This window comes from Condylura cristata, unplaced genomic scaffold (genome assembly GCF_000260355.1).
Source record: "Condylura cristata isolate star-nosed mole 26May11 unplaced genomic scaffold, ConCri1.0 scaffold00015, whole genome shotgun sequence".
Classification (NCBI taxonomy): domain Eukaryota; kingdom Metazoa; phylum Chordata; class Mammalia; order Eulipotyphla; family Talpidae; genus Condylura; species Condylura cristata.
Window position 1 is genome coordinate 40,496,406 of NW_004567116.1, and position 19,892 is coordinate 40,516,297.

At 37.5% G+C, this 19,892-nt stretch overlaps 1 protein-coding gene across 1 annotated transcript; it reads right to left on the reverse strand.

Moving 5' to 3' along the window:
- Window positions 1-4,462: 4,462 nt before the first annotated feature.
- PRKRIR (protein-kinase, interferon-inducible double stranded RNA dependent inhibitor, repressor of (P58 repressor)) lies at window positions 4,463-19,884 on the reverse strand. The gene is made up of 5 exons (XM_004683217.2): window positions 19,775-19,884; window positions 13,321-13,441; window positions 11,168-11,275; window positions 8,830-8,866; window positions 4,463-7,314 (listed from the first exon to the last, which is right to left on the reverse strand). Exons 1-5 carry the CDS (start codon window positions 19,861-19,863, stop codon window positions 5,381-5,383), a joined length of 2,289 nt encoding a protein of 762 aa, XP_004683274.1. The 5' UTR covers window positions 19,864-19,884; the 3' UTR covers window positions 4,463-5,380.
- Window positions 19,885-19,892: the final 8 nt, after the last annotated feature.

Consider the following 19,892-nt stretch of genomic DNA (forward strand, 5'->3'; position numbering starts at 1 on the left):
TAAGAGACTTTTGCAAATTCATAATCTAACTACACATACCCTTCCAAAGAAAAATGATCAAACCAAAATAGGAATTTGCCAAACAAGTGTAAGCAATAACAAATCTTTTTAAAACTTTATAGAAATGCAAAAGAGAAACCTGCCCCAAACCCAGACTCTGGCCTATTGAATAAACCTCTCCTATAAATTTGATATCCTTATGGGACTACTGTTCACATTAATAACAATTTAAAGGCAGACACTGCTCACCTACCAAGCAATGATTCTTCCAGGGTTTCCGTCTTCAGTCACGTCTGTGTGGTGTGACAGAGCACAGCTTCTGTTCTCCCCTTGTGTGCCACCACCAAGTAGTGTGACCCTAAGCAAACTGCCCTGTCTAGTCCTCTGTAAAACAAGGTGCTGTCTATACTCTCCAAGACTTCCTAGCTTTAAATTCTGTGCAGATTTTACAGCTTATTATGTATAGCACTGGCTTATGGAAGAAGTAGGTCTTACATCTAATAGGGTACCTTGAAAACCTCAAGTAGTAACTACTTTTTAGGGGGTGGTAAATGAGTCACACATTATAGGGGTTTATTTCTAATACTAAGTTTGCAGTCACACTTCACTGAGGTAGAAATATTAGGTCCCACACTATGCACCATTCCCAAAGGTGGTTCCTTGTTACCTCTGCCTCATTCATCTTTGTGTCTATGACACCTAACATCGTACCTGAAGCCAGATTAAACCCTGGAGGCATGTATTAATACTTGAAAATAGAAAAGCAAATTCAAGGGACAAATTAGACTTGCAAATCTTTACATCATGCTGTTCTACCTTTCAATAGTTCTGTGGTTTGAAAAATGGAGAAATACCTTTCTCATAGGTGGAGCATTAAGTGAGGTAACGAAAGCAAGGTGACAGCACAAGACCCAGCGCACAGTGAGGCTTCACAACCATTCCTCCTGCCGCAGCAACCCTGCTAATTTAATTAGAACACTCATGAAGCGCGCAGTAGGGGCTCAATCCATATTAAATACTTAATTTCAGGCTAGATGCTGACTACAGTGCAGAGTCTTGAATTACAAAATGCATTAATCAAAATTACAATTTAAAAGTCAAAAGGTTTGACTCCTCTAAATTGTTTTAGTACCCGTTTTTACTCTCCCAGCCTGTGCCCCCCAGCTGTCCCCTCTCACAAGCAGCACCAAACATAGAACACAGCAGGATGATCTGGCCACATCCCAAATGTGTTAACAGCATTTAAACCTCATCGTTGTTATAACCATGCACCATGCCCTCTTTTAAGTTATAAGCACGCTAAGTTGGGTGTTTGGGTCCATCTCTTTTCTTTTTGAACTGTCAGCCCCTAAAGTTGTATGTGATTAATGCACATAGAGAAAATTAGAAAGGCTTCAGTTTGAGTCAACGGGAGTTTTCTTGATCCCCCAATTACAATATTCTCTTTGCTATATATACTTGTTGAACATTTGGAATGAATTAAAGACTTTAAACTTCCAGATGTCTAAAGTACTACTGTAAATTCAAACTCATTAAAAAGGGCAGATTTACTACCACTACTTAGTTTTGAAGTCTGTTGTTCACCTTGTCCAAATAATTTATGAAACTAAATATGGTGGCAGGTAGGGTATTCTATTTACATAGTATTCATGGTGAGAAATAAGGGCCATTTTAAAAGGTCTGGGAATTAACTGCCATTTTAGCCAAACTATAGATCACTTATTGTTGTTTCTAAGCAAGTAATTGTTTCCTGAAACTGATCTACTAGAGATTTTTATGCTAATCTGTACTAAAAATTACCTTGCTTTTTCTGGCCCCCAAAAGCTGGCTACAGAGGAGTGTTTGATTGTGGCAAGACAGCTGCACCCACTCTCGTGAAGTAAGTGGCCCTGGACCTACAGTCCTCTCTGGTAGTGTCTTGGCAGCCAAACAAAGGTGGCAGCATTTCTACACCCAGTTTGTAAAGTTTCAGAAGTTCCAGGCCTCAGTTTTTGGTTGTTTTTTTTTTTTTTTGCAAGGAACTCATGCAGACTATAATGAGTACATTTTAAAGATGCTGTGCTGAAAGCTGGCAATGGATAAAGCAAGAACATAAAAAAAGTTCATTCCTAAAGCAAATATTTCTTTTACAAACCTTAAGAATGAAGTGGCTTTCACAATCAATTTTAAGATTGAAGGACTGGATTAAAGTACCTGGCTCTGGCACTTAATAGCTATATAATTTGGAGCAATTCATTTAGCTTAACTTCTCAACTAAAAAGAGTAATAGTTGCCTGAACTTTTCTGAGAACTTCAACAATATAGCAAGTGTTTTTTAAACCCTAAAATATAAATATTAATAAACACTGTAAGTACAATTTCCCTGTATTTAATGATTTTTTAAAAAGATTTATTTATGCATACTAGAGCTGGGGTGTAGGCCAGAGGTGCAGGGGTTAAGAGGATTCACCAGAGACAGAGTGGGGAGCAGAAAGGACTGATGAAATACACTGCTGAGGGGAGCAGCTGGTGAGGCAGGAGAGGTCTGCTGTGCCGTGGGGGTTTGACCCCTGGTGCTGCCATGGCTGCAGATAGCTTCAAAGTGCTGAGACTTAACCCCTTGGGCCACTAGGGAGGCGCTAATTGCTCACTTTAAATAGCACTTAAAAAGGGGCTGATCCTAACACTGAACAAAAATAAACCAGATCCAACTAAGCTAAAGCAGAACTGGCCTCAAGAGAAGTGGTCTCATCCATCAACTACTGTCTATCCTTAAAGAGTAACTATTAAGAGTTATATGAAAATTACCTGATAATAAAGCATTTGTTCACAATTGAGTTTTCTGAAACTTAAATTTGTTTTACAGGCACCAAATTCTGTTAGGCTCCAACTATCCATCCTAACGTAAAAAAAAAGTACAACATACCCCCCGGCCCCCAAATGAATCGCTATGCCAAGAGCAAAAATTCCCCCGATTAGGTAGTCTAAATCCTAAGTATATTCCCCAGTACATTTTGCATATTGTTTAGACAAAGTTCTTTTTTTAATTGCACAGTTTCTTTTTACAGTAACCTGCTATTTTCCTTCCCTTAATTTCATTATATTTGACTCACTTAAGTCAGTAAGTAAGTACAAGTGTAGTCCTGGGAGCCTACTCCAGGCTGTAAGCCCCCAGCATAGTGTATCTGGTACTGTCAGTTCTTAAATGCGAAACCTAGCTACAACATTCAACTAATAGTGGAACAGTCACTATACCTTCTGCTTTTCAACTAATTTTGCAAAAAAGACTTTCATCTGGCAAAACAATTCATGCTACCTTAAAAGATCAGAGTTTGTGAAAATGTCTCTCAACAAGGGAATTTAAGCTTCCCCAAATCCACAAGTTAATTAACATAACATTATAAAAACAAATATTGGGGACCATAAGAGCTTTTAACCAATGCTGGCTGCATGATGTCTTAGATAATTATGGCAGACTGAAAAATGAGGCCATGTTGTGCAGCTCTCTCCATCAAGCTGAGTTTTATGTCCTCACCCCTTGAATCTGGCCCACCCTAATGATTGCTTTAACGAAAGAATGTGGTGAAAGTGACATTCCCTTAAGTCTTTGAGGAGCCCTGGCTTTGAAGTTGCTGCCCTTGTTCTCTTGGTACCAAGACTTTCATGCTATGAAGCACAAGATAGATGAAAGACCCCATGGAGGGTCCTGCTGTCCCACCCTTCCCCAATCAATCTGCCAGCTTAAGTCAGAGCCCAGATGAAACTGAGAGCCACTCAAAACATACAAGAAATAGATTGTTTTTTTTTTTTAAATCACTAAGGACATTATTAAGTAGTAATAAGTAACTGATGGTAAATTATCTAACCCTCAAAGCACAACCAAAAGCAAGGTCTTAAAGCTGAGGAATCATACCCAAGTCTTTAACTGCCAGCGTCACACCACTTTATTGTCCTAAGAATGATGCAGTTATTAAAAGTCCATCTCTGTGTCTCCTTTACTGTCATAATGAACCTGACTAGTCTTTCTGCCAAGGACAAAAGAACTTCTTAGACCTCTGGCCAAGTTATATGCTTGCTATCATTTATATAATTGCAGGACATGATGTTCTAATTTAACACATCTGCCAGGCTTGTGCATAACAGAAATACCAGCTATTAAGATCCAGTACTCTAGTAAATGTGCTCATTTTGTTTTCTGAAATTCAAGTAACACTAACTTTCCAACATAAAATAATCCAGTGACATCTTTGCAGTTGTATTCATTCAGTCCAGTTGCATATATCCTGATAATTTATATTAGGAGCCATCCAGTAAATAGTTAAATAAAGTCTTACATTTATCCCAAACAGTAAACCATAAACGGGGGGGGGGGGGGGGGGGGGAGACAAAAACTGACTCATCTGCAATTGTGCAAATAAAAAAATTTTGAAAAGTAAATTTACCACAACAATGTCTTCTTCCCAACAACAAAAAGTACTTAAACATTAAACAAAATTCACATTTTATTTAGGCTGAAATAAACTATACAAAATTGATTTTCTTCACCAAAAATAACAGCAATATTTTCTGTATTCTTCCTAGATAAACCACAAAAGACTTATTTTTGTAGGTTTTCCAGGATTTGCTTATAAATCAAGACGAGGCAGTAGACACAGTCATGGAAAAAAGACATAAGAAAACAGACAAATCAGTTGTCCGTATCCATGGCCTCCGATCCTGTCCCGACCATGAAACAGAAGCTTTCGACATACACCTGCTAAGAAGCTTACAAAGATGTAGGCTCAGCAAAGGAATGTAAACAGCAACAGCCAGAAGTGGAACAGCAGGCTCTCCCCTTCAAACTGTAACTTGTCCTTTCCAGTTCATTTAATAAAAGATAAAATCTACACCAAAGCCCTCATTTGGCAAGCTCACACACTCCTCCTCTCACTATCTAGTAATTCCCTGAACTATCCATTATAGATTTTTAACAAGACCGTTAAGACTCCTCAGTCATTAGCTTCAAGGTAACATTTTATACAATGTATCCCGTCCTCAAATTTCTCCAAAGAACTGATACCTCAAGACCTGACAAATGGATCCACAGTGATAATGTTGTATCTAAAATGACTAAACTAAAACAGTTTCAAAGTGCCACTAGCAGAACTCACACACAAGTGTAAGTAGCACTTTCAAGCTATCTTCTGGAAAGACAGTAGGTCTCCAAAGCATGAGTTCAGCCTGGGCCACTTAAACAGGCAGATTGCCAATGGATAATGTACTCAATGGGAGAACTATACATCAAGATACTCAGTGATTAAGAGGCCTATATCACCTTACAGCTTTTCTGTAAAATGTTTTCAAATTCCATTCAGATTTTCTCAAATGTCAAATATAGGAGAAAGCCTATTTTAAAAGTCTTTTAGGTGTTTTCAATGGTTTCCGAATTATCTGTAGGAGGTTCAGGTTTAGTTGTGTAGAGTTTGATATATGTGTCCACCATTAAATCCAGATCATGTTTTATATCAAAATTTATGTTAAGCAAAGCCAAGTTACTTGACCTTTGGTCTGTTAAAGTGTTCCTTAGGTATGCTTTCAGACGCTTTCGCCCATTTTCATAGCGTTCATTTTCAACTTTCATGACGGGAAGAATACAAAGAACCTTCAGCAGTGCGTAAACATTAGGAAAAAACTTGATATCTGGCAGGTGAAGGGCTTCATAAATGGTGGATGGAAGCTCTATGTCTTTCCCTCTGTGTTTCCACTTAATTCTCCAACAGTGCAGCTCGGCTGATAGCGTGTCAGGATTGGGTAAGTCACTTCTGTACATGTCAGCATGGTGCTCCTCCGATGTGTTGAATTTGAGCTGTCCCATGACAGAAGGTACCAGAGATAAGCACTTAAGAGCTTTCAGGTGCTGTTCTGAGAATATATCTTTCAGTTCCTGAATAATATGCTCCACTGTTGGAACACTTAGAGTTTCTTTATAGTAACTCTCAGAAGTCAGCTGAGATTCCAGGTTACCTTGCTGAGCTCTACGGAATTTTCCAGGGAGTTTCATCTGAATATCAAGTTTGGTTGCCAAATTTGTGGCTTCCTCAAACCAAAATTCATGATAAACTTCAATATTTTCCATCACTTCATTTAGTGAATGTAGCACTGCAGTCAAGCTACTGGCGGCAAAGAAGACATCAGAAGTTTGCCCCTGGAGATTTTTCCCAAAAGCTCTTGTAAAAGACAGAACATTTTTAAGAACGACGATAGTAACAATGAAATCAAAATCTGTTACTGCACTACAAAGCACAAATGCTCGGCCAGCTATGCAGTTATTCCATCTAATGTTTGTGTCACTATTGATACCATCTAAACATAAAACAAGTGCTTGCAGGAGGTCCACTAAAATTTCAAAAGCATCATGCCTGCCTGTCCACTGAGAATGGCAAATTTCCTTCAGTTCTTTACCCCTTTCTTCATTACTCTGAAAGAGGACAGAAATTATACTGTCAAGCTCTAATAGTAGTTGTGGTGATCGATGAAAAAAGGAACAAACTTCCTCAATTGTTCCTAATGCAACAGATACTCCTGTAACAGGCACTGATTTGGCCAACCACATATTTAAGGCACAGGAAGAGCAAAGTGTGTAGATAGCTTGAGGGTATTTCTCTAATAGTCTAGAAGCAACAACTTTCATTTTGGAAGAAAATCCACTGGACACAATGTATGCCTGGCCACGACAATACTCCATGTTTAGTCCCCACTTCTCTGTTATTGTAGTGTGAAATTTCACGGCTAAAATTTCTGCATCAGCTTCATAAGGCAGAAAGCCCACGAATTCCTCTCTCAGGTTATGAGATTCATCAACAAACCTCACCAACACAGGAAGGTGCTCTTCCCCTGCTATGTCCACTACATCATCAGTGATAATGGAAAAAAAGTGAGAGTCTCTTACTTCCCTGAGGGTTTCTTCCCGGATGCAGCTCTCACAAATATCTAGCATCTGTTTCTGCTGTGTTTTCGAACAGAACAATGTGTTTACTGCTGTTGTCTCAAAGCGCTTTCTCAGAACCTCTTCACCAGAATTTATCCGGCACTCTAGCAATGCCTGAAAGTTATCAGGAGTGAAGAGACCTTCTGGGATTTCATCTGCCTCATGTCCATCCAGAGGTATATTTTGTTTTCCCATAAGAATCAAAATTTCAAATAAAGATTTCAGGTATTCCTTATTTTCCTTCTCTTCAAGGGTTAATGGTAAAATGTCCTCATCGTGTTCTTCACACCCTTCTTCTGCACTGGGGTTCTGAGCATTGCTGTTGTTTATTTCTTTATGTTTTTGCTCCTGTTCAGAAGTTTCTTCAACTGAAAAACAAAGAATTAATCTTATAAACAGTGCATGGGGAACCATACAAACAAAAACTACATTTTTGACTGAAAAATTAAAATCCACAAACCCATTCATTCAACATTAATGGGGCACCAAACTAGACCACAGACTAAGGGCACTGAGATGAAATTCAGGCACAATAAATTTTGGAGGGAACAGTGAGCGAAGAAATATTTTAATCCTAATCGTAAATGCTATTATAAAATAGAAATGACTTTTTAGAAATTTAACAAGGAGTTTCACTTATTGTAAGAGTAATAATAGACAGTCTACGACCTCAGAAAAGGGAAGAAAACTATTACTTATTGAGGCACAGTGTTGGTATTTTATTTATCACATTACTCTGGTCAGGCAGGTGGTAACACAACCCACTTAACAAATGAGAGCAATAAATAATTGCTCAAAGTCACAACTGCATTTAGAAGGATGGAAGTGAAATTCAAATCCAAGCTTGTCTTGCTCCAAGGTCCACAATGAGCTCCCTCCCTTATCAAACCACGCGCTAATCTCTCATAGAAGCTATCAAAGTTTTGCCAATCAATAGAATATTTATTGATTTATGTATTTATTTGCATACATTATTAATAAATAATATGGTCAAGGATGTTCATATAGACTCTAGGGCTAACACTAGAATATCTTAGTCTAGTTCACATTTGGATGTGGAAAGGCTGAGGGTAAATACCCTGCCTATGGTATACATAAATCCTGTAGCTCTGGTCCCTGTGGCCCCCTCTAGACTCATTTTCTAACAATCATCATGGGGTAGCAGAAGCTCCAATTACAAAAGGAGTGTAGTCCCCAAATCTGAAACTGTGCTTCAAGGCCCCTGGCTTCTACACAAAATGCCCTTCTTTTCTTGCCTGAGTTTCTGTGTCTTTGTCTTTAAAGGGGAAAACAGTACTTACCTCAGGGATATTGTGAGAATTAAATGAATGAACTTAAGTAAAGCACTTAGAATAATGACTTGGTACACCGTAAGCATGCAATAAAAATATGTTAATAATCATAGCAGGAGCTAGAGGAGGAGGAATCATGGTAATAACTGACAAGAAGAAACTTCTAAACAAGAACTTCTAGTCATCATCCTTTGATGACACAGCTCAAGCACCAGCACTTGCAGAAAGGCTGTTGTTTAACTCCTGCCCTCTATATAACACTCAATGTCTCCACAGCATTTATTCCTTAAACAGTGACCAAGAAGTTATGGACCATACCCTGGGAGACAGATTCTGTTCCTATCCTCACTGCCCTTGCTTCCTCACACTGGGAGCACCTAATGGGGAGAAGTCACAGTGTGTGGCATAGCACCACTCAATAAGACAAACAGAAGACTTCAGTCTGACGATTTCAGGGTAAAAAATAATGCCTACCACACTCATATCCATTCTCACAGTAGATTTTGGACATAAACATATTTATTTGTCCTTACCAGGTCAAGGCCTTTTAAAAAGGCATTCAGAAGTTGAGTCATTAACAGTATCACTTACTTTTTTTCTGTTTCAGTGTCCTGATTTCATCTTCACTCTAAATGACAAAAGAAAACCCACACCATCTTTAGAACAGAGAACTTGATCATCATAGACTTACAAGTTAAAAAGCTTCTTTTGAGTCAAAATGAATTATTTCAAGAGCATAATTTTTTTTATTTAATACATTTTTTCAAACAAATGGTGACAGTAAAACCAAAACAATAATATGCTAATGTACCCAAGCTTATAATAAAATATCAAAGGACAAAGATATATCACCTAATTTATTTTATAACAGATTATCATAACTTGGGTTACAAGTGGTTACTGGTTAATGAAATGCATTAAAGTGGACCATGGCACTTGTGTGTCAAATGCAGGGGGACAAAAATCTGCCTCCCCACCCACACCAATGTAACTCCATCGGATGCCATGTAAGAGGAGATCGCTGGATCCCAGAACCTAAAAAAAAGGCTACAAGAAATTCTGGGGAAACAGAAAGTAAGAATGCCAGTGTGGAAGAGAAACGGGTGCATACACTTTAAAGGGCCAAGTGGTTACGGCCACGGATTAAAGTGAGAACTTTCCAGCTGTGTCCTTTCCTCTACCCCCAACCTGCTACAAAGCTGAGGATCATAGTAGTATTCTGTGGCAGGAAAGCAGCAGTATGATTGGTAGCTGGAAAGAGCAGGGTAATTGCTGGGCAGCAAAAATGTCAACAAACTGCACATTTACTCCTCCTCCCGCAGGCTGCAGAGTCAAGGCTGGCAGATATGGACGAGTGTGCCTGACGTCAGTATGTGGGGTTTCTTGAAGGATGGAATACTAGATAATGAATGTTACATCATGATGGCATATGGATGGGCTCCACATCCCTAGTATATTTTACTAAGAAGAAAGCTGATGTGGAAGACTGTTGTGTGGTATCAACATTCATCTATGTGAAGCTTTTCGCAAAACGTAAGTAATTAGAATCAAAGAAATGCCTGAAGTCTCCTTTCTATATTAAAATTCCTAGAGAAATTTAAAATGTAACATATAAAGAAAAATACCAGAAGTTTTGAGGGAGAAAAAAACAGCCCCTAAAAAGGAACAAGAATCAGGCAGCAATCAGACTTTAATAGCAATACAGATGCAAAACACTAGATCTAAAGAATCAGCCTTACTATACATAAATTTGGCACATGACAAAAGTGGCACTTTATACCAGTGGAGAAAAGGATGGATTAACAGACCATGTTGGGGAAACTGGTTCTCTACAAGAACAAAAAATAAAAAAATAGATTTGTAGGGGTCTCCTTGGTGGAACAAAGGGTTAAGTATCAGAACTACAAAGCTATCCATAACCAGTGAGGCATGAGTTTAATCCCTGGACAGGGAGCTGACCCACATGGCACAACAGACCTCTCTTCTCTTGCCTGCTGCTCCCAGAGTATTTCAGTAGATCTGTCTGTTTTGCTCCTCACTTTATCTCTGGTGAATCCTCTCACACCCTGCACATCTGGCCTGTACCCCAGCTCTTGTATGCATAAATAATCTTAAAAATATGTATTAGATCTGTACTAGACACCATACATAGAAACATAGAAACTCAAGTTCTAAATAGTTCTAAATATGAAAGGTAAATGAGGAAAAGACAAAAGAAAAAAAATGAGGGAGACAAGGTAAGTGTTATCTAGGGAAACTGACATGACATATATTAAACAACTAGTGTGGATATCAAAAAGATAGGAGCAATGGGAATGGGGGCAGTGGAAAAAAGAAAAATAATAAAATTAGTGTCTTGCTGATGGCAGCAAGAGAGAAAGCCATGGACTAAAGAATCTAAGATTTAATTTTGCTAAGGTCAACAAAAACCAGGTATGTTTCAATCAGCAGAAATAAATTTTATCAGAATATAAAAACTTGTACAAATGATGACAGCATATTCAGAGATTTTAAAAGCTTTCTGTAAAGACTTGTCGGTACTTAATGAAATCCTTAACTCTGTCCATATCTTGACTTTAATACTTTCTTTCTTTACTCCATTGTGCTGAATTCTGGCAATATAACTCCATTTTCTTTGTTACAAAAGAGGATTTTTACCCCCTCTTCCCAGAAAGACAATGAACTCATAGACTGCAATTAAGAAGACACTTTAGTCCAAGTCTATGAAAATCACTGGTTAAATTTGAAGGAGATTTTCCAATTTAAATACTAAGATAATCCCCTATACATCTAGGCTACTTCGTTAATAACCTAATATGCACTTCTCACAATGCCACTTTTGAAAGAGGAAACAACTGAGGTGCCTGAGTGCATCTATTGCTTTCTTAACATCATGGAAGGTGGGAAAGGTGAAAGCATGCTGACATACCAATTCTTTTATTCGTTTTCTGTGTCTACTATGTGGATTGTTCAAATGGCTGGTAAGATCAAAAATTGTTGGTATTGCATTATCTCGAAGAACTGTCCTATATGGACTCTGAAAAAGAAAACAATGTTAATTAGAGATGGTCCCTAAGAATGTACTACACTTCAATACAATGCTAAAGTAATGACTTCCCCAATATTCTTGAAACTCCTATTCCAAAATATAGCGACTTGCAGAATTGATGATGATCAGGGTATTATTCCTAACTCTTTTTGCATTTGCCTTTCTGGCACTCTACTATTATAAATTAAGGAACTGAACCATTAAAAAATGTAGCTGCATTTTGCATGTACATTTCTAATTCAGTCTCCCACCTACTTTATCTGTTCTGTTTGTGTATGAACGCACCAAATCTACAATAAGCACAAGCACTTCCCAAAGAATCTATCCTCTTGTATATTCTATAATATCACTTCCCTCTTTTATCTGTACTGACTCCATTTTTGCTAACTGAGAAGCATCAAGGCACAGTGAAGTAATGCTGGACTGGGAACCAGGAGACCTAAGAACTAGTACAAACTTTATCAGTGATTCACTGAGACCCTGGTTATATTACCTTCTTTGCTGTATTACCTTCTTTCTAACCTTCCTTCTTTGGACATCAATTTCCGCTTCTGAATAAATTTCAGAGACTGGCCTAGATCAACATTTCCCAAAATGAAATTATTCACACTAATGATCATAATTGCTGTCATTTCAGTTATACCATCATATGTATTTTTACTATCAGCTTTTTAGTTAAAATTGTCCTAAGCAGTAAAATTATATAATGATTTGACAGGCTAGTTGTATTTCCAGCACACATTGTAAAACTTCTAAAATAAAAATTAATTCATTTGCCACCTGAAATCATAAGTAATATACACAATCATATTATTGCAAACACTGAGCCAGGTATTTTAAATTCCCTTCTAATCCTAATGTTCTTACCATTAAAGGACGATCACTCTCTACATTAATTCCTGATTTATTAACCAAGCATGGCTAAGAAGCTGAATGTAAATGTAGACAGTGTGTCTTCTTAAAACCAGCCTAGAGGTCTTCAGGTGCGGGGCAAATGTTTATTAGAGGTAGATAACATGAGTGACTGCTACTACATTCCTCTCCAACTAGCCCAAGAAAGTGTATCTAATTTCTTTCCAAATTTCCACTGAGAAGACAAAACACTTTATTTTTAAAACGTTACTTGGAAGAGGTGATAGTTTCAAAGCTGATTATTAAAGTATGTTCAAAGAATAAGCCAAACAAAATAATTTTTTCTCCAGGGAATGAAAAAACATCAAAATAAATTGCCACTTAACAATATATAGTATGCCTTCAAATCCAATTTGTATCCCTCTCAATATCTGAGATGTATTATTGGTTATACCAAAATAGGACTATTATTTAACAAAGCTGACTTCCCAAGGAAAGTGTTTCAAGTTTCATTTTAATCAAATATGCTCTATCGAGTCATTTTTTAAGCATAGCAATAATAAAATCAGAGTATTAAAAAAATATTATACCTCAGAAATTATCTGGTCTAATCTCATTAAAAATTGAGGCCCAGAGAAGGGAAGGACTTAGCCAAGTTCACAATTAACAAAGCAAGGTTGAGAAACCCAGGCCCTGATGTAAAATTGCAAATCAATGATGTAAATAATTCTCACATTAACTGTATTATTAGCTTCCTGTTATATCTAACACATAAAAATTAAGGATTAGTTCTAATAGTAACTATGAAACAAAGAACTCCATTCCTAAATAAAGGTACCAATCATAAAAAAGCTTTAGAGAAGCTACTCTAATTAAAAAGTGCCAACTTTAACTTATATAAACATACAATTTTACAACCACCTAAAAATTTTTAAAGGTCATATAAGAAATTTAAAAGTGGCTACCTCTGAAGAATAGGTACAGGGCATTAGAAAAAGGACGAGGTAAATAAAACCCAGGTTTTAAAAACATAAATACTATCCAGCTCCAAATCTGTCATCTTAAAAAACAAAGACAAAAGTAGGGTACATAAGAATAAACTTCAATTAACAGAATAAAGGTTTACATTCCAACCAAATACTTAAAGAACAAATAAAAAAATCCAAACCCCCATTACTTACAGTTCTACAGATCATAGAGGTCTCAAAGTGTTTGGCACATAATCGATAATGTTTATTTAGCTGATCAGGTGTTTTATCTTCTAAGTCTGCTCTTCTACAATTCTCCACCCACTTCTGGCATCTAGAAATACAACCAAAATTTATGAAATAAAAGCTCAAGATTTAAATTTCAGCACTCGGTTATAAGGCAAAAATATATGTATAATGGACAAAAGACTCCTGCTCCCCTCTACTCACACATAATTTGACAATTACTAACAAAGAACTGGAAAAAATCTTATAAATCAATAGTACATTCAATTATAGACAAGATCAAGAAGTAATTTGCTGAATCACCTACAAAATAAGCAGTAAAAAAAAAATAAGACATAATTCTGTCTTTCCACCTCCAGAACATCCTAGCATCAGAGAGGACTCCATCATCAGCGGTTGTATAATCACAAGGCCAGCAGCCTAACATTCCTTTCAGAGTTTCAACTTAAGAATATAAAACAAAGTCATTGTAGAAAAATAGCCAGTAGACTAAGCAATAACTAGTCTCTTATGGAAGAATGAAGGCTGACTTCATTTGACTTATTACGAACACATTTACAAAGACTTGGTTGCGTAAGAACGCAGGGATGGTCTCTATACAATCTAGTCTACACAACACAGAAGGTGCTGAAGATAGTGAACAAGACAGAGTCCACAGCCTCTTGGGGCTTAAATACTGCAGAAAAACAAATAACAACAACAATAATAGATAATGCTTACCAATTATGAGCCAGTCACTGTTCTAAATCCTTCCAAAGGGGGTACTATTACTGCCCCTCTGTGCAGAGGAAGAAATGCAGGTATGCTAATGTTAAGTACAGTGATTTGATAAAGTCGCCACTAGATCTTTCCTTCATTCCTCCACACTGCCATGAACAGTGTCACAAATTTGAAAACACTGATTTTATAATTCCATAAGTATATTTTCTTTAGTCTTTACATTACAATCCATGGTCTCCACATACATACTAACAATTCCCTTCACTGTCAATGTGTAAAACCAAGGTGAAATACTGACTAGCAAAACCACAACTAAATTGTACAGCATTCCATTCAATCAAAAAGTATTATCACACACAGTAATGATGGCTAAAATGTCCATATTTTAAACAATGGTGCAATAACATTATAAACATTTTATATTTCAATATTCAAATGTGTATTATAAAACAATTTGCCATACTGCTAAATTGCTGTTTTTTCATTCTTGAATCTCTGGAGTACTCTATTGTATCTGAATTAAGTTGAAACAGCTTTCTGATAGGAAGAGTACTCAGATCCAAACAGTTAAGAACAGCTTGGGTAAGGAGACCAAATGACTATCACTGTTTTCCTATCAAAAACCTAAAAATAAATCCAGCGAAAGATATGCAAAACTTACAAAGGTTAAAAAAAAAAACAACAATTTTTAATAAATAAGTGAAGGGACATACATGTTCATGAACTGGGACACTGGATTCTAAAGATATCAATTCTCCCCAAGCTGATTTACTAATTCAATATTATCACAATCCCAACAATATCTATCATGCATATATTTTAAATATATATTTAAAAAGTCACATTTACTGATGTCACTACTAATCTCTCCAAAAGTCTTTACATACTGGAAAGCTATCAAACTCAAGGTTGGTGCACATAATTTCCCCAAAAACCTAATTTTGCTTGAATGCTTAATATAAGCTGTTTTCCTCATAGTGGCAGATTTCACTTAGTTCTGAAAAAGTGTCTACCAAACACCTGCATCTGAAGAACTAGAAAGTGTTAGAAAACACAATACACAACTGATCAGCACAATGATGCCATCATATGTTATGCAGACCCTGAAAAACTCCACTGTACATACCAAAGAGAATGAGCATGAGAAGGGCAAATAAAATCAGTGTTATTATGAAAATAGTTTTTATCTTCTGGACTCTTAGAAAGGATCCTGAGTATCTATATGGAGTACCCAGGAAAACCACAAATTACATTTTACTAGCTAGAGCACATCAATTCTCAACTGTGGTTAAATTGCCCTTGGAAAATCACCACCTCAAGGACTGAGTTACTACTAATAGCCTGAGGAAGAAGAAAAAGAGAGTTTCAATTGCCCAATTCACTCTAACAGGAGCAATTCAACAGCTCTACTTGTACCTTCAACTAGCCTGGGGCTGAGTACCACTGGTACTAACTGCCCTAGGTTTCTGTCAAGCCATGCTGGGACCATCAAGATTTAGGCAGTTTTTTCTTTCAACCTTTATTTGAGGTAAAATGTAACTTCTCTGCCACCACCCTACCATGTATTGTCTGTTATGTATTAATATCATTTTTCTAACCAGTAAGAATAGTATAGTATGTAAATTCCATGTGTCCTTTATTAACTACTCTTGATTTTTTAATTATTTCTAAATAGCTGTTCCTAAAAGTGCATATGGAATCTATAAATATGATGAATGGAAAATGCACCATTCATCATATTTAGCACTTAAATATATTTATCTTTATTATCAGCTAACAGTAATGGTGCTACTGCTAGTTAACTTTTGAAGAATAAATTGCTGGCAAAGTCATCTTTTGTCAGCCTTTCTTACAACAGTTACTAAAAGAAACCCAACACAATTAATAGCCCTAAAATATTGTTATTAATTCACTGAACACCTCTGGAAATGTAGTTAACTCTGGGAATAGTGAAAAAAAAAAAAAAGATCACATGCAAGGACTTAAAATCCTGTAATATGAGATTCAGTTTGAATAAAAAATTAAGACTTTGAAACATTATGTTGCAGAAATAAGTCAGAAATAAAAGAGCAATTATTGTATGATTCCATTTATTCAAAGTACCTAGAACAGACAAGTTCATGGAGTCTTAAAAGTGTACTAGAGTTGGTGTGGATGTAGCACGGGGAGTTATTATTTAATGGTAACAGAGGTTTTGTTTGAGAAAATGAAAAACTCTGGAAATGGATAGAGGGAATGGTTGCACAATATTGTAAATGTAATTAATGCTGCTGCATTATATACTTAAAAATGGCAAATTTTTATATTGTATCAAAATTTTAAAAAATGATGTAACATAACAAAACCCAGAGACTTGTACATTTTAAGTTGGGTGAACTGTATTATATATAAATTATAATTCAGCAAAGAGTTAAGTTCTTATATCTTAATAAAGAATAAAATTCATAATTTGGTCTTGAAATAGTCAAAGCTCTTACATAAAAAAGGTACAATTTGCTCAGTGATAACTCTGGAGACAAAGCTAAACCTCTAAAGTATAAATTATAGGGAAATAGATTCCCACTTAATACAAAAAAGAAACAGCCAGAAGTGTCTCAAGTATCAGCTCATACAGAGAAGGATCACTGGAGTCACTTTTAGCAAAGGCAGATGTCCATCCATTTGGAATGTAAATGGCTTTTATAAGGCCCACAATCTACCTTAACAGCAAAACTGTGTTTTTATCTTTTTGCAGGTAAGGGTCCCTAAGTTAGATTGTCAAGTGAACAGGGTATAGTGACCCAAAAAAGATTTAAAAAGTCACTACCAATGAGAGAAGTCCAGCACTTTAAAGAAACACTGCACTAGATCTGAACATTCCTTTCAAAAGAATGTAATGAAGAGTGTTCACTAATTATGGGCACAAATAATCTTTGATCCAGAACAGACTAGCAGTGTTCTCACTGTGCAAGTGAAATATACTCCTACAATTCTCTTGGGCTATAATCCAGGTATAAAATGAAAGATGTTTAATGGAATAATCCCAATCAGATTAAAAGGTCCCTCTTCTCAGCTCTCATACAATCCAACTCCTCACTCTCCGGAGCTAGATCCTCCTCATGTTCCTAAATTTTAAACACTAGGAAAGTGCCACAGTTCAATCCTCACTCAGACCTATTCTGCTTTATTCACTGGGTACCACGGCGAAAATATCTTCTATAAACTGAAAACCATTTTTAACAATCTCCAGTCTGGAAGTCTCTGAATTCCAGACTTGTACATCCTATTGTCTAGTCAAGATATCTTTTTAATTGAGATTAAAGTCGCATAATATAACATTTTAACCATTTTAAAGTGCAAAAGAGTGGCAATAAGTATATTCACAAAGCTGTACAACCACCATTTCCATCTAATTTTTGAAAATGTTTTCAAAGCCCCAAGAGGGAACCCTGAATCTATTAATTGCTCCCTGTTCCCAGAAATCACCAACCTGCCTTGTCTCTACAGATTTATCTATTGTGAACATTTCACATAAATGGAATTATATAATAGTGAGGTTTTGTTGGATTCTTTCACATAGCATGATGTTTCAAGGTTCACCCAAGAGCATATAGCAGTGCTTCATGCCCTTTCATAGCTGAATAATATTCCATTTTCACTGTAAGGATTTGTATAATCATTCATTCACTGATGAACATTTTTAGGCTGTGTCCACCTTTTGGCTACTGATGTGAAACATCTTTTCATGTACTTATTAGTTATCTGTATCTCTTATTTAGAGAAACAGCTACCCATGTTCGTTGCCCATTGTTTTTTTTCCTTTCTGTTGTTGAGTTGTAAGTTTCTACATATTGGAATCTAATCAGATATATGATCTGCAAATATTTTCTTCTATTCCACTGGTTGCTTTTTTACTTTCCTGATAATGTTCTTTGATAAATAAAAGCTAATTCTAAAGAAACCCAATTCATCTATTTTCTTCCTTTGTTATACATGGATTTGGTGTTTTATCTAAGAATATTCTGCAAACCCTAAGATCATGACAATCTACCCTTAAGTTTTCTTCTGTTTTGTGGTTTTAGCTTTTAAAAACTTAGGTCACTGATCTAAATATGGGTCATTTTTCAATTCATTTCTGGATAGAGCATGAAGACAGACATGTCAAACTTTACATGTCACAAACTAAACTGTCAATATTCCTCCACCAAATCTGATTTTAGCAATCACCCATATATCTCAGTAAATGCTCATGTTAAAAACTTTAAGACATATTCTCAACTTCTCTTTTTCAAAACATTTCCAATGCAACAATTCACCACCTCTTCCTTCCTAACCTTGATTATTGCAACTGCCTTCAAATTAGTCTTTCTGCTCTCATTTTTGCTTTTCATACAATCTATTTACAGTGATCTTTTTAAAATCTCTGTTCTAAACCTTTCAATGCTGTCCAATCTCAGAATAAATGCCATAAAACACTTTCCACGACCTCAAATATCCTGTGCAATTTACTCCTTATATGCACATACACCTTTCTGGTCTCATTTCCCCTCTCCCTTCTTTCTTAAAACACAAAACACATTCACTAGACTTGCATTCACTCGTTCCACAGGCTGGAATGCTTTTCCCTTAGGTATCTCATTGGCTGGTCCACTGACCTACATCTGGTATTTGCTCAGATTCACTTAGTGAGGGGTTCTCTGATCACTAAATTTAAATTAGCAATTGTGCTTCTCTAGCTACTCTTTATTTCCCCACCTCCGAATATTCGCTTTTTTTCTCCATAGTATTTATCACTATGTGACAGTGTATATTTACTTGTCTAGTTTTGCCTACTAAAAACGTAAACTTCTTGAGAGCAGTAACTTTGACTTGTTCCTCCGTACACCTCCAGTTCTCAGAACAATGCCTAGCACACAGTATGCCTTCAAAAAACATCCGTGCAATGAACAGTACGCTATATATTACAATCACCTGTCTCCTTAAGAGTTTTCTGTAAGCGAGACAGTGTCTCACCTCCAAATGTCCAGCACATAGTAGGTATCCCTTGAAATGAATCAACAAAAGGGGCCCACAAAACATCCTCAGTTTTCAAGTAGCGTGTACCCTATCGTTAAGTCCGGGCACGTAGGTTATCTCAAGGAAGCGGCTTCCACATCAAGCCCCAAGCCCTCACGCATTCCCTCCCACCCGCTCTCCCCTCGATAACTGAGCTAAAGAGCAACAGACCCAGAATCTGAACAAAGAACAAGTCGGAAGGAAGGAGTAATAGTGACTTGACATCGAAGGAGGGGGCTGGACTCCAAACAAAAACTCTGTGGCCAGGAGAGGGGAATGGACCGGGTGACCACAACCAGCGAACCCATGCACTCTTTTGACAGCTGATGAAACTAACGCCCAGGGGGTACAGCGACTTGCCCGAGGTCACACAGCACTCCGACCAGGGCGAAAACTCTCCGTGCGACGCCGGCGTGACACCCCAGATGTCTCTTATTTCGGGTGGTGCCCTCCGCGAGGAACCCCCGCCGACGCACGTGCTCCGAGATCCCCAGGCGTCCGGCCGCCCACCTCCTGCGGCCAGTTACCCAGCTTAAGCCCAAAGCTGGGGTCGACAGCAGTGCCCCTGCCCACGCCCCTCTCAGCTCCGGAGCCTGCCAGGGGCCAGCGTTTGCCAGCGGGCGCCGCGGAGCTGGGCCCGGCGAACAGCCCGGAGCCCGCCGCTTACCTGGCCGGATCCCGCGGGAACCTGAAGAAGGCCAGGTCCGACTGCGTGCTCTTCCGCGTGCAGTTGGGGGCCGCGCAGAAGTTCGGCATCGTCGCCCGCCCGCCGGCCGGCCCTGCCC

What these genes read in the sequence shown, in the direction of transcription:
- PRKRIR (XM_004683217.2), bottom strand. Translation starts at nt 19,863, where the DNA reads ATGCCGAACTTCTGCGCGGCCCCCAACTGCACGCGGAAGAGCACGCAG. An exon ending in TTCCCGCGGGATCCGGCCAG is followed by an intron (nt 13,442 to 19,774) that starts GTAAGCGGCGGG and finishes TTGTATTTCTAG; the next exon opens with ATGCCAGAAGTGGGTGGAGA. An exon ending in GAAAACGAATAAAAGAATTG is followed by an intron (nt 8,867 to 11,167) that starts GTATGTCAGCAT and finishes TTTGTCATTTAG; the next exon opens with AGTGAAGATGAAATCAGGAC.